The following is a 22455-nucleotide window of genomic DNA, read 5'->3' on the forward strand; positions in this document are numbered from 1 at the left end:
TGTTTAGAGCTCGTTGTTAGAGTTGACAGCACAGATGCACGGCCAAATGCCAAAAATATAACAAAGTACAGTGAGAGACGACACTGTCAACAGCGCCCGGTCGAGTCGAAGGGCTTGTTTGATTAGATTTTTTCTCTCTGTAATGTGACTCAAAGTGTCTCTCTTTTACCCGTGGCAGATTAGATTTTTCTGCGCTCAGTTTGGTGACAACAAGTAACGGTGGAGACATTTAATTTAGAGTGTGGTGACCAAACACAACTAAGGTTTGTTCCACTTGTCCCCCTCAATTTGTCATAATTTTACCTTTAGGCCTGATGCCTTCCACCTAATCCCATTTTGAGGACATTGGTCACACATACGCACAAACACACACTGATACATAACTGTAAAATTGCTATTTTAGCTTTTTGTTGTGTAGGACAGGTGTGCCAGTGTTAATATACGATACAAATCTGTTCAACCCTACATACCCCGAATATTGAGACCCACACTCTATTGCAACACAGGTTCTTATTTTCTTTTTTCTTTTTCAATTTCCGGACAAGTTACAGTTTTGGACACACAATTTCCACACGACAGAGTCGATAATGCAGGAATTGTCTTCATAGCCGATTTGTTGGTCTGACAAGTGTGAGACAACAAGAGTGGGCATCACACAGAAAACACCATGAACCCAGTGGAAGAATGATTTGTTCTGAGCCTTCGTCTGCTTTTTCAAAAACAACCCTTTCAACTCATCTTATTCACAATGTGTCTTATTTGTATTCCTCTCTTGTCTACAGCTCGGTGACAATGTTTGTAACCTCCTCCTCAATCAAAAACAAGGCTCACACCTTTAGTGTATGAAGTGGCGTCTATTAAAACAGGAAATAAAAGGCAGGGAAGAATAATAAAACCAGCTAATAGTCAGTCTGTCTGATGTGCCCATCTTACTGTAAAAAAAAGAAACAAAAATAAACGTAACCGGAATTTGAATATCTAACATTTGAGGGCTGACAGAGAGAGGGGGACATCAAAGTGATGCGAGGTACGCCAGCAGTGGGGGCATAAACACATCTTTTAATAAGTGAGGGGAATGCTTTTCTAAACCAGCGCGTTATGTTCATGTGTTTTGTGTGTGGAGGGGGAGGGTATCAGCGAAGTGAAATACAACAACTAATGAGGGTTGGGTTACAAAATGAGATATTGATATCAAGCTTCATTTTTCACACACGCACGCATGCACGCGCGTGCGTGCGTGCGTGTACCTTGGAATGAGATGGCTCCAGTTCAATATCTCTGTAAGTTATGCATACAATAATTGAGACTAATGTCTAAAGTCTAATGGCTCGTTTTGATAAGACAGGGACAGGGTTAACCCATACCCTTCCAGGACCTGTGAAGTTTTTTTTACTTTACTTCTCCTACTTCTCCATTATAACCACAACCACCCCTCAAGGGGAGGTTGTTAAAAAAAAAAAGAAAAAAAAAAAGTAAAATAAATAAATAATAATAATAATAAGTTATAACAAGCTAAAATAACCAATCTACATGCTCATACATCGAGAGACGCTGGAAACAATTATCAGGATATCCAATATCTATCTATATAATATTAAAAAATGTGTTTAGCAAACTTCGGCTTCCTGGTGGCCCTATAACAGGTCGATGTGAAAACTGTGGGGCAGAGGTTCTTCTCCACTGGCTCCAGGGACATATCAAAAGCAGAGGCAAAAGCCTGTTTCTATGAACACCTGGATTGTATCAGTAAATATCAGTACTTTAGTTTTTTTTCAACCAAGGTTCATGTTTTAGGTTGTTATTAGAGAAAGTAAAAGTGTTCATATTTTTTTTTACTACAACACCATAGTTGTAGGCTCAATGTCAGTTTGTCACCTCCCCCTTCACATTATTTTGCTAAAATCGCTAAAACGAAAGAAAGCAGCAAATTAAAAACAACACTCATCTTTCACTTTCTCTAACCTGAACATGAACCTTGGTTGAAAATAACTAAAGTTGTCCTTTAATTCTATCTCTTGCCCTGTATACGGTGAAATAAATTAACATCAAGATATGAACGGTGGACGTAAACTCAGTTTTTCCGCACATTTTATTCACAACTTCAGCATCTTCTGTAATGTACAGGCGTTTGATATTGTCCCTTATATAATGTTCTTTTGTTACAGTATATTTCATTTAGAAAAAGAAAATAAATACTGTTTTCTTAAGCAAACCTCTGAAATGACTGGTTTGACCCTGTTTCAGCAACCAGAGAATATTCTAGTTTGTCTCATTCAAGTATATCATGTAAAGAAAAATGACTCAAATGAGTCAAATAAAACAAAACCAAGACAAAGTAATTGCACCATGACATGGCACGTACCAAATATAATATCTTGGCAATATTACTTACTTATCATACTTAGAAATTCACTTTATCTCCATACCAATATTCACAGATTAAAAACCCAAATTACAACGCTATATACTGTATATACACACACGCACACATGGATTAGACACATTATTCATCTGAAGGAACAAATACTTAAGAGTTGCTCTCCTGTTGTACCCATCAATAATAACTTTTGTTACAAATATGGCATAAAAATGTGCTTTCAAGACAAAAAATATATAATAAAAAGATCATGCCAAAAAAATCGGGCAGAAACCTTGTATCTCCATATTTCAACCTTTTATTTGTTTGTTTGTATTTTAAGGCCCTCCTTTGGCATTGATATTTTGTTTCTTCTTCTTTAAGTGAAAGTGGTTACGTTTCTCTGTAGGTTTGATAAATATTGAACAAATGAAAAGTATTAACATGAGCATGTGACTAAATAACTACATATAAATAACTACATCCGTCTTTCTTTTTTTTTTTAAAACATTTCCTGAAAAGCAACTGTTTAGGACATACAAGGTTTCCACCCGACGGTAACGATTTGCTCCTGAGTGGGTAAGTGCAATGTATAATAATATGTTCACCTTCCTTCCTAAAAAGTGTTGGGAGTTAAAGGATACATGGTGGAAAACTGGTGTAGTGCCTTTGGCCTTTGGCCTAACCTATGCTTTGGCGAAAGCGTTGTGCGTTGTTGTTAAAAATAGTATTTTCCACCAAAAACATTGGACATGAACTTGAACTAGGTCTGGGCAATATATTGATATGATTTTGACAGTGTGACACGAGACTAGATATTGACTGGGATCTTTAGATATCGTAATCATCATGACATGACATACTGTAAGTGTTGATTTTCCTGGTTTTAATCACTTGGGCCCTATATTATTCTATACTATGAAAATCATGTTATCGTCACAATGTCAGTATGGAGGAATTTCGGTGAAAAGAATATTGTAATATTTGCTTTTGTCCATACCGGCCAGCCGTAACTCCTTTGATCCTTCTGGCTGCGTTGTGGTCCAGCCAGCTGTGTTCAGATCATGTAATTCTTCTTCAGTACCTCCAGGTAGTCCTGTGTGGCCCTGCTGACGGGGTCCAGCTCCACTCCACAGGCAGAGCCCACTGGGGACATGCGGGTCGGACTGCCCTCCAACTCTGCCTTCCCTGGGGACCAGAGAGAGAGAGTTAACCACATCAATTCTAGCATCCCTATTCCATTCCAAGAACAGACACGTCTTATCTTCATATTTTTACTTTTTCATATTTTTACTTGATCATACTACAGCGTCACAAAAAAGCAAGTAAAAGTAAAAGTAGCAGATCTACAAGCTCAAAACGCGGTTAGAAACGTGGTGTGAAGCGATGTGCCTTGAGCTTATAAAAGTCAAACGCCGGGAACTTTTTCACCTCTAATGACATGATTAGACTATTTTTCTACTTTATTACGTCGATTTAACCGACGCCCCCTCCTTCCCACCCCACTGGACAGGTCCTTTATCACAGCACCACCAGAGCACCCTCCTGGGAAGATGAGATTACACAGATTAGATGTTCCACATCACACTCACCTTGAGCCAGTTCCCTTGATATGTTTCTCTCCAGTTCACTACGCATCTGGAGGAAAGGAAGGAAATCACAAACATGGAGTTAGATGTGAACTTAGTAATAGGCTACATTAGCTAAATAGCTAAATAAATATGAAAACAATTCAACATTTAAAGTCATACTGTGTTCTATTAATGTGAATTTCAGTAGTCCTTCTTGCTGACACCTACTGGTAGCACCATGTCATTGCCTTACCACTTACAGTATGCCTAAACTTTTTAAGCATTTTTTTGTTCAAATACGATCTGCAAGCTCACAGCATGTCGATGTAGATCGCCTATTTTCACTATTTTAAAAGGTTTTTCAAAATAGTTTAGGCATAAGGGGTAAAGCAAGATAGGGTCCAGAGAGAGTCACAAATGGTATACTAGCCTAGATATATTAACATTAAAATACAAATAAATACATTTCTGGTACATTTCCGGTGCCTACAGCATTTTCTGTGTCTAAATTGTGTTGGAATGGTTGGGTATTTCTGAAAATATATAGCCTACCAGTGAAAGATTATATAAAAATAACTTGTTTAATCAAAAAACAGTATGACTTTAAGGACTACTGTAAATGTAAACATTCAACAGCGGATATTCATGGGTGAACAAAAACACTGCATGAAAAGCAGAGATACGAGAGAGAACAAAGGACAACATGGGAGCATGCAAGTTCTGCATCAGTCCAGTGTTTCTGCTGGACACAGGAGCTACATAAAACTGACGACATAAGAACGAGAGTAAATTGAAAAATAATCTTCTAGTTGTAATTTAAGTGTACACCGTATTAGTGGTTTTTGTGTGGTCTGAGGTTCAAATATCTTCAGTCCAATTCAGTAAATGTCAACCAAGCTGATTGCAAAAGTCATCTTGGTGCAGCTGCTGGCAAACTAAAATAAAATAGGAATATGGTGAAATGCCATGTAGATGTGTCACAGCATTACAAAGTCCAACTCAAACAGAGACATCAAAGGGGTTTAGAAGAAATCTGGATATATTTTTTTGTCCAAGATAGGTTTCATGTGATACAAGTATCTATACACTATATGCAAGTACCTAGTTTCTAGTTCAAATATAGGGCTGTCATGAATAAAAAAATATGCAATTGCGATTAACGATTTAATTATGTTTTTGGCATTGAACATCGGAGCATATGAATAATTGTCCTGCTAATCTGCAGGGCAGATATGACAACTGAAATATCCAATGAAATTACTGATATTATGTTCATTATTCTTATACTTAAAAACTAGGTAAAGAAATTGCTGACAATGTGTCACGAATGTTTGAAAACGTTTCAACGTGGAAACTAGACAAAATAATTGCCATTATCTGAAATAATTGCGATTAGACAATTATGTAATAATTGTGACAGGCCCAAGTTCATATTCCCAAACATACCACAGTTCAGGCTAATGTATACTGTACTTTGCTGCATGTCTCGTTCACTCAACAAAACAGGCTTTTCAACTGAAAAAGCTTTCAGGTGTTAAAGTCGACACTTCAACACTTGAAAGCGTGGGGTTCAAACAAAGCAGTCCAATCAGCCAACCACAGGCAGTGAGATACACACAACCTACACACCTGGTCACGAGTCTGGCTGAAGGGACGAGAGGTGAGAGACAGACTTTTTAGCTAGAAGCTGAAGGAGTGAGAAATAGAGACAGCGTTAAAGTCCCGCTAGAGAAGAAAAGATTATGCGGAAGACTGAAGCCTGATTAATACTAGGGTACAACTAGTGTCTTGTGCCGAAAACAACAGATTTGCAAGATCTCACGTACTGAACTGATCTCTTTAGTCATTTAAGGCACTACTTGATGATGCAACACATAACCAGTGGTGTCATGGTGTTTTTTTTACTGGTATCGGAACAGCACACATGCACTGTTCCGTTCCGTCCCTGCACGTGCATGTCAAAGATTACGTTTACCACTGCGTTCTACGAGCATGACACCACTGCACATAACATCTGTACCGATTTTCTGTAACCTCAGTGCATTAGCATCATAATGTCCACTATATTCCACTATATTTCACCTTATGTGAAATTGTGTTATTTGTTATTGTGGTTTTCTTTTTGTAATTTGTGACTTTAAAAAGAGAGCTTGCTCTCAATGGGCTCCCCTGAATAAATAAAAGGTCAATTATTGTGAGCTTTGTAGATCTGCTATGATAGCATAGGATACTGTCGTACAGCAAAATGCTAATTAGCCATTACACTAGAGAGGGATGGTGCAGGATAACACAGAAGAGATTAAGAAGGAAGGATGTTTAGGTAAGAGAAGGAAGATCGCCTGGAGTGAGCAATATAATAAGTGAAGTCAGTTTCTTTTGATAGATTCAATTAAATATGGAAGTTACATTTAGGACATTTATGTCTGGAGAAACATTACTCCAGACACTATTCTACCAACATTGAAGACAATCACAGTTTATGTCAAACTCGCCGCTGCACAACAAGCACCACCAGATGAAAACACATAACAATACAGACACTGACCACAGTATGACAATGGAAAATCAAGTCACAAAATAATTATGTGTTTTTTGAGAAGAGGGATACTGCATATCATGTCCACAACACTTCTGAGTAAAGCACACTCCACTCCAAACCTATCAACTGCCACTGTGCTCCAACATCATGCAATCTGCGTTATTTGCACAAATATCCTAGAACAGGGGCCTTCATTTCAACAGGGGAGACCTCAGGGAGACCTCAGAGATACTTTGTGTGATAGGGACTTCATTTTGTTTTTATTTTTACATTAACCACTTGAACTCTCGCATCCCTATTCTGGGGGGGGGGGGGGGACGGACGGACATTAGCAGGAAACAGCAGTTCTACAAGCATGGCGCGTTGTGAGCTGGCAGCTCAAAATACACTTTTTCTATGGACACAGGCCCTTAAATACTATACACACAGAGAATGTGACGTTTTAATAGCGCAAATATCACAAGATGCCGCCACCTGTCCATTTAACTCAAAGGACAGGTGTTGGCTATTTTGTGAGGTTTCTCCGTCACCATTCTTTTCTTTTGGTGTGCTATTCGTGTGTGTGTGTGTGTGTGTGTGTGTGTGTGCGTGTGTGTGTGTGTGTGTGTGTGTGCGTGTGCTGCTGACCCTGGCCAGGTAATCCTCCACTGAACTGTTGTGTCCCTCAGACATGGGGCTGAGCTGGTGCAGCCCTAAGCCCAGACTCCTGTTGAGGGCCCCCAGCGAGGCCCCGTATCCCGTGGGGGAGCCCCCCAGGGAGCTCATGTCTCCTCCTCCTCCCAGGCTGCTGCTGAACAGGGCCTTGGTGCGGTGGCGCTCATTCAGCAGCTTGGCGTTGGCGTCAGACAGACGGGTGTTTGACCTGCAGGAGGGTGAACAGAACAGTTCATTGGTTAGCTGACCACTAAAGCCTCATACAGGAGGGTGAACAGCACAGGTTCATTGGTTAGCTGACCACTAAAGCCTCATACAGGAGGGTGAACAGCACAGGTTCATTGGTTAGCTGACCACTAAAGCCTCATACAGGAGGGTGAACAGCACAGGTTCATTGGTTAGCTGACCACTAAAGGGTGTTTGACCTGCAGGAGGGTGAACAGCACAGTTCATTGGTTAGCTGACCACTAAAGCCTCATATCGTCGAAGTCACACTAGCTCGAAAGTAGCCGAGCTTTTCATGGACTAGAGAGGGGCGGATTCAAACTAGCGCTGTGCCCGCCATCCTTCAAAACTATCAAATAGGGTTTAAGTGGTTAAACTGATTTTGATACTCATTTATCAACTCATTTTGCTGGAGACACTTGCTGGAACACCTTCAAGGACCTCCGGGCTACCATGGACCCTACTGGTCTAAACAATGTGGTGTGGGTCTCTCTCCACTGCCGTCGCCACGGGGGTCATTAGGGGGCAATGCCCACCCAGATTACACTTTGTGCCCCCCCAGTCCAGATTGGCCAGTAGAACCCTACCCCGCCATTATTTTAATGTTTTACAGGTTTTAAATAAAGTAATTATAATAAATATATAAATTTTCAAATGAATTCATAGTTTAATAAAAATGCAATAATAAAAAGTACACTGGCAATAGTCAGCGGCAGTGCACCTCAACACCACTAGCCTTGTTAATAAACCAGACCGAATCAGCCGTTGGCAACCAGGCTACAACACCACTGCTACGTCATTACCTGTGTGTTGTCGGTTCAATTCAAATCTCTTCAGAGAGAAAACCAAACCGGTAAAATCATGGATTAAAGGAACTGGCTCAAAGCCAAAACGGAGCAAAAATTGGCAAACTCTGACCCACCACCACTTTCAGATTGATGACAAAGAAGACGATGATAGTGAAATCACCACCATCACCACGGTTAATATTGCAGGGAGTTCAAGCAGTCAACGTTCGGACACAGAGCCCCCTCCACCATAACATACTTCTCCACCAGACAGAGGATCTCGGTGCTGACACACAAAATCAGGTGAAATGGGACAGATATCTGCGTAGCCTGTTTAGTGGAAAGAAACGTTCGTTTGTCATGAGTGCAAATAAATGAAACATGCACCTAGGTCTCTTATATTTTAGTTGATGATTATGCACTAGCAAAATGCATTAGCCTAATTTGTTGCTGCTGTTATTGTTAATCTCTGTCAGGGTTTGACTGTCCCATTAAAGTTAGCTGAGGAAGTTGGAACTGTCAATGGTCTTGGATAATGCTTGGCAGTGAAGTGAACCCCCCCCACTTTCCTCCCGACATAAAGAAAGACACTATATAGGCTTAATAACTCAATGCTCAACTATATTTATTGTTGTTGGTTGGTGCATATAGGCTTTTCTCCTTTTCCTCCCGCCGTGGAGATGGCAACATAACAAAAACACTGCAGCCTATAAATTAATGCTCAACTATATTTGTTGTTGGTGAATGGTGGTGCATAGCAGTCTTTTTTTTCCTCCTTCCCTTTCCTCCCGCCGTGGAGATATTTCAACATAATTGTATTTGAGTTGTAAATACTTAAAGAAGTGTGTACGGGGTAAATTGTATTTAGCAGCTAGTTCATCAAAAGAGAATAGATTCCCCCTTTTGTCAAAAACATCCTTCCATTGTTTAATCCCTTGCTTGGCCCATATCTTGAAGCCCCCATCCGCCCTTCCTGGGGTGAAATATTAATTTCCCCAAATTGGACTGAATCGAAAACTGGGTTGGATATCCAAAAGATAAAGTCTGACATCCTGCCAAACTTTAATCATGTTTTTAACAATAGGATTAGCTGTGTATTTTATCAGTTTTTTACTCGAATTAGAGTAAAGATATTCGGACAGTGGGAGCTTCAAAGAGTATGATTCAATGTTCCTCCATGTGGGGGATCCCTTCTCCGTATAATAGAACATTATAGTTCTCAACTGAGCTGCCCAATAGTACCATAACATATTAGGGCACTTTAGCCCTCCTCTATCATAAGGTAAATATAACAAAGATAAACGGAGCCTGGGGCGTCGGTTATTCCAAATAAAATTACGAAACAACTTTTCCATTTTAGTAAAAAAGCCGTCAGGAGGTGGCAAGGGGATATTCTGAAACAAATACAACAGTTTAGGGAGTGTGTTCATTTTGAGGATATTTATTCTACCTATAAGAGAAATTGGAAGGCTTGACCATCTGTCCAGTGCTTCCGTAATAGACTCTATAATTGGGCTATAATTCTGATTTACCACATCTTCTAGTTTAGGGACAATCTGGATACCTAGATAGGTACATTTGTCTACCGTTCTAAAGTGACTTGCGTAATTCGGCGGATTAGCCCTCTCTTTTGGGTTAAGGAGCATTATAGAAGATTTTTAATTGTTAACTTTATATCCGGATATACTGCCAAATTGCTTAATAAGCTCCATAAGCTCTGGTAACATAATTGTATTTGATCGTTTTGTTGTTGGTGCATGCAATAGTGTTTCCACATGACAATATATGTATGTTCTGTAGGCTAATATCTTTTGTTATTAATTTTGTTCTCTTGGTGGATAATTGGAGCCTATACGTGTAGCTACAAGTATAGGCTGGTGGTGAAGGCGTTTGTGTTGTTGTTTATTGTATATGTGAGCATTTGCTTGCTATTATGGGTGGTGAACTTGAAGAATAAAGTGCCCCAGGCTGATTATTCCCTGGAGACGGACGGCACTGTCTCTCTCTCACCTCTCCAGTTTGGCAGCCAGTGACTTGCGGGTGCGTAGCTCGTCGGTGTAGAGGTGGCGGTATCGCTCCAGTTCGGTGCGAGTGCTGTCCCTCTGACTGAGGCTGTCCTGCTGCGTGTTGCGGTTGCGCGACAGCTCCACCTCCAGCTCCCGGATCCTCTGCTCCAGACTGGAGCGTACATTGGACTCGTTGGCCGATTTCAGCTGGTCCAGAGCCTCTTGGGACGCGGCCTGCGTCTGGAGGAGGGAATGGTGATGTTAAACATTTTCATGATTGGTAATGAAAAAAGTAACGCAAAAATCTAAAATGCCACAGATGCACAGGTTTTCGGAAGAAAATAAATAAATCATGCCATTTGCTCCTGAGTGGAGTTGTCCAATACAATATGTTCACTTTCCTTCCCTAAACATGTTGTAGTTAATAAATAAATGGTGAAAAACTGGTGTAGGGACTTTGGCCTTTAGACTAGTGATTAGACACTAATAGATTAGACCCTGATCTATGGTTTAGCGAAAGTGTTTATTTTATGTTTTTGTGTTGTTGGAAGTATTTTATTTTTCTGTCGAATTATAAATTAGACCCAGTGCCTCTTGGAGAGGCTGCCTGCATCTCTGTAGTAGGGATTTAAAAACAAAAAGAGAAAAATGTTAATTGAAAGTGGTTGTGGGAGCTGCAGAGCAGAGCGCTCACCTGCAGGAAGAGGTTAACCTCCTCCAGTTTGTGACGGATCTCCAGGCGGGCTCTGTCCTCAGCCTCCCGGCGGTACTGCTCCGCCTGGCCTGGGTCCAGCATGCCAGCCTCCGCCTGGCGCCTCAGGCCTGTCAGCTCCTCCTCCAGCTGTCTGTTGGTACACATGGGTATCCATAGGATGTTATCCACTCAAGATCACTTGCATTCTTTTTTAGAATAAGCTCACTCTATGAGCTTGTAAAATAGCTTGCAGCAATTGTAATTATTTCTGCACGACACTGTTGTGCGACAAAGTATAAACTGTAGTCAATCAATTCATTGAGAAATATATTCAAAAAACAAAACAAAGCAAAAAATATTCGATTAAACGTAAAAGCATTCAACAGAATAATGACTAAAAACATAGTGAATAGTTGACGTGGATATGTCCCTACCTGTTGGCCTTCTCCAGCCTCTCGTTGCTACGGCTCAGACCCTTCATGGAGGACAGCTGCTGCTGCAGATCTCCATTCACCTTGTCCAGTTCTCTGCTGCGAGACGTCTCCCTGCCCAGCTGCATCTGCAGATCGTCCACCTGCACAAGGGTTGTTATAGTTCAAGCTCTATTATGCAATTGTTTTTGTAGAACTGCTGTTAACACCCCGAACGCCCAGGGGTATTTGTAACCATTAAATCAGGACGCCCAGCGATTTGTTTCTTCAGGACCTATTTCAAGGTTGCTCCACGCCATTTTGGAAGTAGCTTGAAGTACCTAGATGTAACCAAAACACCCCCGAGGCGATCGACAACAACGGGAGGTATGATTAAACGCGGGACCGCGATGGGCCGTCAAAAACATAATCTTTGATTATAATTGGATGGATTGATTTAGATCAACAGTTATGAGTTATTCATGTTTTAAGATTTTCGGTCTCATCCACTAAAATGGGGGGGGAACATTTTGGATGACGTCCCAACCGGAAATGACATTGAATGTTGCCCAGCCTGCGCTCCCAGCCTGTGGAGCGATGCGCTCCTAGCCTGTGGAGCGATGCGCTCCCAGCCTGTGGAGCGGTGCGCTCCCAGCCTGTGGAGCGGTGCGCTCCCAGCCTGTGGAGCGGTGCGCTCCCAGCCTGTGGAGCGATGCGCTCCCAGCCTGTGGAGCGATGCGCTCCCAGCCTGTGGAGCGATGCGCTCCCAGCCTGTGGAGCGGTGCGCTCCCAGCCTGTGGAGCGATGCGCTCCCAGCCTGTGGAGCGGTGCGCTCCCAGCCTGTGGAGCGGTGCGCTCCCAGCCTGTGGAGCGGTGCGCTCCCAGCCTGTGGAGCGGTGCGCTCCCAGCCTGTGGAGCGGTGCGCTCCCAGCCTGTGGAGCGGTGCGCTCCCAGCCTGTGGAGCGATGCGCTCCCAGCCTGTGGAGCGGTGCGCTCCCAGCCTGTGGAGCGGTGCGCTCCCAGCCTGTGGAGCGGTGCGCTCCCAGCCTGTGGAGCGATGCGCTCCCAGCCTGTGGAGCGGTGCGCTCCCAGCCTGTGGAGCGGTGCGCTCCCAGCCTGTGGAGCGGTGCGCTCCCAGCCTGTGGAGCGATGCGCTCCCAGCCTGTGGAGCGGTGCGCTCCCAGCCTGTGGAGCGGTGCGCTCCCAGCCTGTGGAGCGGTGCGCTCCCAGCCTGTGGAGCGATGCGCTCCCAGCCTGTGGAGCGGTGCGCTCCCAGCCTGTGGAGCGGTGCGCTCCCAGCCTGTGGAGCGGTGCGCTCCCAGCCTGTGGAGCGGTGCGCTCCCAGCCTGTGGAGCGATGCGCTCCCAGCCTGTGGAGCGGTACGCTCGCTTTTGATATCAATAAAGTTCCGTCCTTTTATTATTATGCTGCTCAGGGTGTTAACTGCCTTGGTGACTGAATGTCCCTCCTGGGATCAATAAACATCTGTCTGTCTGTCCTCCACCCTCACTTGCTTGTACAGTTTCCTTTACCACAAAATGTCTTTGATTCTTTTACCTAATAGTTTCTCTTGTTTTCCCACATAAAGTGACTTTGAATACTTAGTGAAGTGCTATACCGCATAAATCTGTGGTATTTACAAAATACATGAGAAGCATTGAGAACATTTCATTCGTTGTGAGATTGTAGATCGGATAAATAGAGAGTGAATACCGAGTGTACAGTATATAGGGGTTTAAGTGGTTGAAGTGATTTTGATGCTGTATTAACTCATTTAGCTGGGGACGCCCTTGAACCCACGGTTTGAGAACCACCATCATAAACGGACCTGTTCCTTCATGCGTCCGCCATCGTTCTGGCTGTATCGTCCAGTCTCCATCCTCATGCTGCTCATGGGGGAGGAGCCAAACTCTGCTCCCCCGCCCTCATGCTCCCGGTATTTCTTCTTCGCCGTCTTCAACAGAGTACGTAGCCTGGACACACACACACACACACACACACACACACACACACACACAGTTTGACTTTGACACCGGTTTCACTGTGCAATGTTAATATTGCAGGCATTCTTGAAGTATCCAAACCACATCTCTGTAGCGCAAACACAGAGAGCTAACACCAGTGTTACGTAAGCCAGGAAGGAATGCGTTGTACTGGGCAGGAGGAGGAGGTACAGTACACATGGATGGGAGCCAGTGGTGGATGCTGCGCAGGGCGGGTGGAGGAGGTAAGGTCACCTGTACATTTCTTTTTGGAGATCAGTGTTTCTCTTCATCTCCTGTTCCAGCCTGCTGTCCGTTGACTTCTTCTGCTCCGCTATCTTCTTCACTTTCTTCTTCTCAATCTCCATCTGGAAGACGCAGACGTGCGCACACGCACACACGCACACACGCACACACACACACACACACACACACACACACACACACACACACACACACACACACACACACAGTGATGTTGAAAACTGTGCAACCTGCGTTTCTGGTGCAGATTAAGACAGGACGCATTAAACTCGCCGTTGATGGCATCCTACACTGCTCTGTTACGTTATGAACAAATCCATCCTGAGTTAACCCTTTTTGGACAGAGGCATAAGTTCCAATAACAGCAACCTGAATCGTCGATTTAAGAAAGTACAAAATCGTCTAAATGGATTGCTCGTTTGAAATGACTTACTTCAGGAAATTACAAATTAAGCTTTAATTTCATTTTTGATCCATGCAGAAAATAACGTCTGTAGATAGCATAAGAGAGTTTCATGTTTTAGTCTACTACATAAATTATACAATGTTTCCACCACAAATTATTAAGCCTTGTGTGCTTTTACTTTACTTTGGCTATAACAAAGTATGTAAGCAAGTTTGTAAGTTCCAGGTTGACCTACAAAAAGATCTCCCATCTGTGGAGAACTCTATTGTGTCTTTGTTGGTTTGTATTTCATGGTTATATCTCAAGAGGCTCTGTTGCCTCTGTCTTGACAGGTCGTTACTGTCAATAAGAATACACAAGCTGTCAAAACAGGGGCTTGTTGGCGAACATTTCCGAGCAGCCATCTATGTGACAGTGTTGTGGTGGGTCACCTACCAGGCTGCCCAGCTCTCCCTTCTCCTTCTCCAGCTCCGCCAGACGCAGGCCCAGCTTGGAGCGGCTCTTCAACTCCTCCTCCCACAACGCCTGCGAGTCCTGGGCTGTGTGGGACAGCATGCTCTGCCTCTGCACCTGGAGGATCCAGGACAGTGATCACATTATACAGTGCGTGTGTGTGTATATATACATATACACACACACAGTATATTATCATCGCTGTCGGGTGGAAGCCTTGTATGTCCAAAACTGTTACTTTTCAGGAAATGGGGGAAAAGAACGAATGTTCCATGTAGTCATTATTTTAGTCACAAGCTTTTTAAATCCGTGCAATCCATCTATAAATGCACCACGTTGCTGTACGTCTGTACGTACATCTGTAATCCACGTAACTCAAAAACCGTTCGCCCCACCGACTTCAAATTCGACACACGTTCCACACCACCACAGGGAGTGCAGTGCCCGGTGTGGGGTCCGTCGGATAGCACAAAAGCCTCGGCCCGGGCTCTGAACCTGCCCACCCCTATATCTCCATATATGGAGCTGGCCTGTCATCACAACACCTCATATTTGGGCATGCCTGACACAGAACTCCATATATAGGAATAAAGGGACACAGAGAGACAGTTACAGAAATCTATATGGGCATAAAAGGAACACAGACAGATGGGTGGAAAGGGTACTCTGACACGGGTATTGTATAGCCGGGTGGGGCATGGATCTCCAACTTCCATTGTCTACAGCCAGTCTAGAACCCACAGACGTAACCACTTAAAAAAATGCGATAAATACAAGGTTTCAGCCTGACAACGATATCTATGTACAGTTCCTCTTCATTCTTCTGATTGATTGCTTGATTGAATACGTTATTAAAAGTTGGCAAAAATCTGTTCCCATTGGGGTCCCATTGGTGTATTAAATTACTTGAAAATGGTATGATTTCTGTATCAACTTGTCCTCGATTTGTCTAACCCCATACCTTCAAAATACAAGGGTCACAACACAAGGGTTGCATAAATATTTGACTCCAGTTAGACAAGCCTTGGGGAAAATGAGATGAGAACAAGGAATCAGTGGTTTTCAAACTTTTTGCAATTTAAGGATCCCCAAATGAATATGTATTTATTTGGCCGTGGGCACCCATCTTATAATATTTTGTAACAGGGCCTCCGAAACAATATCTGTGTTGTTAAAAGCATTCAAATAAGATTCCACTTATTTTTTTTCAAGATTTTCTTTTAAAATAGCTGATAGGGTTAAAGTGGTTAAACAGATGTGTATGCCATTACTAACTGAATGACCCCTGGACTCCACTTTGAAAACCACTGATTTAGAAGTTAAAGTTTCATTATGTAAAATAAGTGAGCATGCAACCGACCTCTCGACCGAGTTGGTCCTCCAAATTCATCTTACTGCCTTGTAGGTTTGTTACCAAGTCCTCCAATCGTCCCCTAACCTGAGGGAATAAGCTGGAGTTGGATAAACTGTCTTTTTCCTTGTTGGTTTTTAAACCTCCACCTTATCGGGTTTAATATGTCCACCACTCCCAATGAAACTTTAATCTTAGAGAAAGTGTCATGCATCACACAGATACAAAGGAAAGGAGTAAAGAATCCCACAAACCAAGATCAAGTTAGAGGGAGAATACTTATTTTGTCACCGTCAGGCAGAAACCTTGTATGTCCAAAACTGTGACTTTTCAGGAAATGGAGAAAAAAATTAAATAAAAAACACAAAATGATGAAATAGGGAGATACAAGGTTTCTGCATGACAGTGATGACATAATAGAGAGGCCACCACCAAGACATTCCCTCCCAGAACAGCCGATCTAAAACTAAAAGTAATTTTAAGCTAAGCTATAAACATGTCTTTAGATTCTTTCTGCATTCTCCAATATCAAAGTGCAGTCGTTAAAGGGCAACTTACTGTAGCAAAAACATTTACCTTTATATAGTGAGGAGGACATGTGAAAATGTGACATTATATACATATAATATTGGCATGTCGACGACGTGCCAATATCACTGGATCTCCCTAGGGAAGACTTTCCTTGCTTGTCCATAAAAGCTAAGTATGTTATTTAGATAGCATGTTGTTTAGACAGATGCTGGGTTTGATGTTTACCTAATACCTGGTATCCACTATCCAAGTTACCTTGAAGAACTTAACAGATTTTTTTTGCAGATATCACCTTGCCGTTTAACGAGATGATGACATTTACTCTGCGTCTGCTAAATGTTTAAATTGAAATGGTTGGTTCAAGTAAAAAAAAAACTAACTAAAAAGCACAGTTGCCCTTTAATAGCATAGTGTGCACTGACTGACAATGAGAATCTTTGGGAAGAGCAAAACCAAAGCAGAAGTCAGTCAACCCACGCAGAAAGACAAAGGTCTACATTCATAATACCAACCCCTCCTCCAGGTGAATGCTCAGATGGCTGTGAAAAGATGGAACACTTTATAGCACATCTACAGACAGGAAACGATCCAAACTCATCTATCTGGAACAATCACATTTGATTGATTGATTTATTAACAGTTTGCAGAATTACAGTACATTTCGAGTACAACTACATGTACAGTATATATATATCTGTGTGAACTGGACAATGTATCATCATATTCAGATTTATTTTTTGAAAGTTGAAGAGATCAGTGAGATCCTGTGTGAAATAAATGATTGTTTAGTGAATAATATCCCCTACCATGGATGGAGTGTTAAAATGCTGTGTTAAAATGCTGTGTTTAGAGCAGTGGTTCCCAAAAATTTTAGCCGCCCAAGACCCAAAAGAGAAATTAGATGTTTGCAACACTTGAGGCTGTACGCTTGTAGATCTTCTATTTTAAAATGTCTTTATGGAAATTATTTAATTATATTTATTAAATACTTTTGGAAAATAATAATAATAATAAAATAACTGATGAAAAGTTTTAAGTTTTTTAAATTATGGTTCAGTGGATAACATCACAAACCATGCAGTGTGTCAACGTGAGTGTTGAGTGGATAATATCACATACAATGCAGTGTTTCAAGGTGAGTGTTCAGTGGATAATATCACATACAATGCAGTGTTTCAAGGTGAGTGTTCAGTGGATAATATCACATACAATGCAGTGTTTCAAGGTGAGTGTTGAGTGGATAATATCACCTACCATGCAGTGTGTCAAGGTGAGTGTTGAGTTGATAATATCACCTACCATGCAGTGTGTCAGGGTGAGTGTTGAGTGGATAATATCACCTACCACGCAGTGTGTCAGGGTGAGTGTTGAGTGGATAATATCACCTACCATGCAGTGTGTCAGGGTGAGTGTTGAGTTAATAATATCACCTACCATGCAGTGTGTCAGGGTGAGTGTTGAGTGGATAATATCACCTACCATGCAGTGTGTCAGGGTGAGTGTTGAGTGGATAATATCACCTACCATGCAGTGTGTCAGGGTGAGTGTTGAGTGGATAATATCACCTACCATGCAGTGTGTAAAGGTGAGTGTTGAGTGGATAATATCACCTACCATGGTAGCCTCCTGAGCCTCTTTCTGCAGCGCTTCAATTTTGTTGCTCTGTTGCTTGGCAGCGGCTTCCAGCCTGGCGTTCTCTATCTCCAGTCTAAAAGGGACGCCATATTTATATTGACATTCATTAACTGCACTCACCCTGGCCTCCCTATTTTGGGCATGTTATTTTATAGCTGTTGGTTTTTCTTTCTTTTTTTGGGGGGGGGGGGTACTTACTGTTTCATTCTCTCTAGTGTGTCAACATGTACACAGAAAAAGTAACAATAGTATGAATGTAACTTATGTCTAAACCTAGACCTGAGGGATCCTTGGATTGGGTTACCTCTGTACAGCCTCCTCCAGCTGTTTGGTGGTGGCGTCTGTGGCCGCCGAGGCCGACAGCGCCCCCTGCAGCCTCTGGGTGGTGGTGCAGACCTCTCTCTCCTTGTCATCCAGGCTGCTCTTCATTGTGTTGATGCGCCTCTCTGCCTGGACGTACTGATCTTCACCCTCCTGCACCTGCGTGACGGAAGGTAAACCACGGGTTAGAGGTAGCCTGGTGTAGCCAGCCTTCCATCTGCCTTTGCAATGCATATTGCCCCCACGCAGTGCAGCGCAGTGGTATATTAGTATCGTAACGCGAGGCTAGGTCAGAGGCTGACCGTGTGGCTGACCAATCCGTGTGGCTGACCAATCGGTCACACAAAGCTGGCCATGGTGTACATGCCATTAGAACAGCTGTGTATGATAAGCATATTGTTGCTGTAGGGCAGAAACCTCTCATCTCCATTATGTTCACTTTTTGTGTTTTATTGTAAATTAACGCCATACTTGATCATACTACACTAACTACAGTGTCAAACAAAAAAACATCAAACATAGCAGATCCGCAAGCTTGAACTGGTTTTGAGCCTGTAGATCTGTTACTTTTGCTATTTATTTTTTACTTGAACCATGAAAAGTAAAAAAAGAAGTTTGGGACATTCATTCATTCATTTCTACCCAATAGAGGCAATATTACGGATGCTCACGGACAGAATAAAGTGCCAAAGCACACTGCCAGTTCAACACAGCAGCACGTCATTGACGTGGGGGGGGAAGAGACAATGGACAAAACATGTATGGATTGTGTGTCAAACCTCTCAATGAGCTAAATATGGCAAGCTAGCTAGCCTGAGAAATGTTATAGATCCCAGTTATATTATGGGAATAATAAACATAGCAAACAACCCCCCCCCCCCCCCCGTGCGTCCCTGTACCTTGTCCTTCAGTCTGTCCAGGTCTTTGAGCAGCCGGATCTTCTCGTCTTCCAGGTCGTTGCGGTAGCGCGTGTTCACCTCCAGGGACGCTTCGCTCATAGCCAGCTTCTTCAGAGAGTCAGCCAGGTCCTGCTCCAGCTGTCTCACACGGCTCTGCGCACACACGCACAATTTGTAAACATTTTATCAAAAAAGGGAGTCCGAGGGGAAATTACATATCAAGCTGCAACAGTGAAAGCCAGAGTGAGGTGATAAGAAAGTTACTCTGTATTTGTGTTGTGACAATAAAATGTGAATGATTGATTTATTGATTGATTGGTGGGTCCTCAAACCAACATACAGTATAAGTGTATACAGGAAATATCTGCACATTTCTAAAGTGACAATTTAATGACTTTTAACACCAAATTGGGCAAATTCTCAAACATTACGTAAGCAAGAGGCAAAACATCGCTCACAGCGCATGCTGTGAGCGATGTGTAGATGGTGTAGATCATATATTTTCACAATATTTATCTGTAGTGGTGGGGTGTCCCCAGTTCAGGGTGCGGAGTCACAATATGTATCTGTAGTGGTGTAGGGGTGTCCCCAGTTCAGGGTGCGGAGTCACAATATGTATCTGTAGTGGTGGGGTGTCCCCGGGTTCAGGGTGCGGAGTCACAATATGTATCTGTAGTGGTGTAGGGGTGTCCCCAGTTCAGGGTGCGGAGTCACAATATGTATCTGTAGTGGTGGGGTGTCCCCAGGTTCAGGGTGCGGAGTCACAATATGTATCTGTAGTGGTGGGGTGTCCCCAGTTCAGGGTGCGGAGTCACAATATGTATCTGTAGTGATGTAGGGGTGTCCCCAGTTCAGGGTGCGGAGTCACAATATGTATCTGTAGTGGTGTAGGGGTGTCCCCAGTTCAGGGTGCGGAGTCACAATATGTATCTGTAGTGGTGTAGGGGTGTCCCCAGTTCAGGGTGCGGAGTCACAATATGTATCTGTAGTGGTGTAGGGGTGTCCCCAGTTCAGGGTGCGGAGTCACAATATGTATCTGTAGTGGTGGGGTGTCCCCGGGTTCAGGGTGCGGAGTCACAATATGTATCTGTAGTGGTGTAGGGGTGTCCCCAGTTCAGGGTGCGGAGTCACAATATGTATCTGTAGTGGTGTAGGGGTGTCCCCAGTTCAGGGTGCGGAGTCACAATATGTATCTGTAGTGGTGGGGTGTCCCCGGGTTCAGGGTGCGGAGTCACAATATGTATCTGTAGTGGTGTAGGGGTGTCCCCAGTTCAGGGTGCGGAGTCACAATATGTATCTGTAGTGGTGGGGTGTCCCCGGGTTCAGGGTGCGGAGTCACAATATGTATCTGTAGTGGTGTAGGGGTGTCCCCAGTTCAGGGTGCGGAGTCACAATATGTATCTGTAGTGGTGGGGTGTCCCCGGGTTCAGGGTGCGGAGTCACAATATGTATCTGTAGTGGTGTAGGGGTGTCCCCAGTTCAGGGTGCGGAGTCACAATATGTATCTGTAGTGGTGTAGGGGTGTCCCCAGTTCAGGGTGCGGAGTCACAATATGTATCTGTAGTGGTGGGGTGTCCCCAGTTCAGGGTGCGGAGTCACAATATGTATCTGTAGTGATGTAGGGGTGTCCCCAGTTCAGGGTGCGGAGTCACAATATGTATCTGTAGTGGTGTAGGGGTGTCCCCAGTTCAGGGTGCGGAGTCACAATATGTATCTGTAGTGGTGTAGGGGTGTCCCCAGTTCAGGGTGCGGAGTCACAATATGTATCTGTAGTGGTGGGGTGTCCCCGGGTTCAGGGTGCGGAGTCACAATATGTATCTGTAGTGGTGTAGGGGTGTCCCCAGTTCAGGGTGCGGAGTCACAATATTTATCTGTAGTGGTGTAGGGGTGTCCCCAGTTCAGGGTGCGGAGTCACAATATGTATCTGTAGTGGTGTAGGGGTGTCCCCAGTTCAGGGTGCGGAGTCACAATATGTATCTGTAGTGATGTAGGGGTGTCCCCAGTTCAGGGTGCGGAGTCACAATATGTATCTGTAGTGGTGTAGGGGTGTCCCCAGTCCCTGCAGTTCAAAATACGAAAATGTTTCTCTATGGACCCAGCTGCGTACCTCCCGGTCGTTCTTCTCCTCCTCCAGCTTGTAGACGTTGTCTCGGAGGTCGGCCGCCTTGCCGGCCAGCTCCTTGCTCCTCTCCTCCACTAGATGCACCCGCTCCTCGGCGTCGGCACGCAGCTTGTCCAGGATATCGCTGAAGCACTCCTGGGCGTCCGTCACGGCGCGCTCCTTGGCCACACCTTTGTTCTGGGCCTCCTCCAGCTGCTGGCGCATCAGCATAGCCTCGCTCTGGGCCTGGGCCAGGCGCTCCTGTGTGGCCTCCTGGCGCGCTCCCGTCCGACTGGCCACGTCCCTCTCCGACTGCGGGGGTACAGCACACTGTTGATTTCGCTGACTTAAAACTATGCCGAAAAATGTTCCGTCGACTACCTTTTCTACACTGACGAAAACTACACACAAAATGTGCTGACAAACTCAACACTGGAAGAGCAGGTCGTACAGTCATCAGGTCGCAATTATTTTGAGATCATTTCGATTGTTTTAGAATCGTTACTTGCATTACTCTGTAGGGCAGTCAATCTAAGCTGAAAAAGGGGGTGACCCAAAATAAATTGGAATAGTAATCGTTCAAGGTTTTTTATGATCGGCCAAAGCAGTTTTCATGAGGTCATCACATTTGGGCTAGTGTCTATGGCCAAATTTAGCCCAAGGAGTGTTTTTCGTGCAAAACTAATGCTTGGAATGGATTCAGAATAATGAATAACTGCTAGTTTGACATGTTACTACTTAAAGCATAATTCAAATTTGAAATGTAGGTACCCCAACGTTCAACCCCTGAATTTACCATGATCCACCATTTTTATAATAATAATCCATGTTTAATATGTTATTTGGATGACTATTGCAATTTATTTTGGGTCAAATCATAGATTGACTGGCTTAATATACTGTAGTCTCGCATGGTCAGACCAACCACAACTTTCAATGCCTCCGATCATACAGTTTTAAGAATGGAAGCTCTGATCATGAGCAAGCCATAAAGCAGAAGTGAAGCCTCCTCCACACTTGCGTTTCGTCTTTACAGTCGCACAAATGTATCCTAATAATATAAATAGAAATCATCTAAGCATATGTAGCTTGCTGCTTAGCAACATTAAAAAACATTAAATGTGAAGATATTTTAAGTGATTTTTTTTTGTGAATGGAAATTCCAGCTTCCTTACTCAGATTTTGGGAGCTGTAGTTCCAGACTCTATAGTAGTAGTTGTAATAATAGGTAGGTCGGGAGTGGCTTATTGTCGGTAACAGCCGGTAACA

At 43.5% G+C, this 22455-nt stretch overlaps 1 protein-coding gene across 6 annotated transcripts in view; it reads right to left on the minus strand.

The window, feature by feature from the left end:
- Positions 1-1985: 1985 nt before the first annotated feature.
- The window catches only part of ankrd26 (ankyrin repeat domain containing 26), a 53752-nt gene continuing 33282 nt past the window's right edge, over positions 1986-22455 (minus strand). For 5 of the 6 annotated variants that reach the window (XM_083762508.1, XM_083762507.1, XM_083762510.1 and 2 more), the window contains 15 exons: positions 21193-21498; positions 19086-19238; positions 18170-18345; positions 17845-17938; positions 16743-16769; positions 15709-15786; positions 14331-14465; positions 13481-13593; positions 13072-13216; positions 11268-11407; positions 10834-10984; positions 10144-10379; positions 7094-7328; positions 3949-3994; positions 1986-3544 (listed from right to left, as the gene is read on the minus strand). In XM_083762508.1, coding sequence (XP_083618634.1) covers positions 3414-3544; positions 3949-3994; positions 7094-7328; positions 10144-10379; positions 10834-10984; positions 11268-11407; positions 13072-13216; positions 13481-13593; positions 14331-14465; positions 15709-15786; positions 16743-16769; positions 17845-17938; positions 18170-18345; positions 19086-19238; positions 21193-21498 — 2166 coding nt within the window. In that variant the 3' untranslated portion in view covers positions 1986-3413. The remainder of the gene's footprint in view (positions 3545-3948; positions 3995-7093; positions 7329-10143; positions 10380-10833; positions 10985-11267; positions 11408-13071; positions 13217-13480; positions 13594-14330; positions 14466-15708; positions 15787-16742; positions 16770-17844; positions 17939-18169; positions 18346-19085; positions 19239-21192; positions 21499-22455) is intronic. The other variant, XM_083762509.1, reaches the window with a different exon arrangement.

Source organism: Protomyctophum parallelum, assembly GCF_964188405.1.
Source record: "Protomyctophum parallelum genome assembly, chromosome: 4".
Classification (NCBI taxonomy): Eukaryota; Metazoa; Chordata; class Actinopteri; order Myctophiformes; family Myctophidae; genus Protomyctophum; species Protomyctophum parallelum.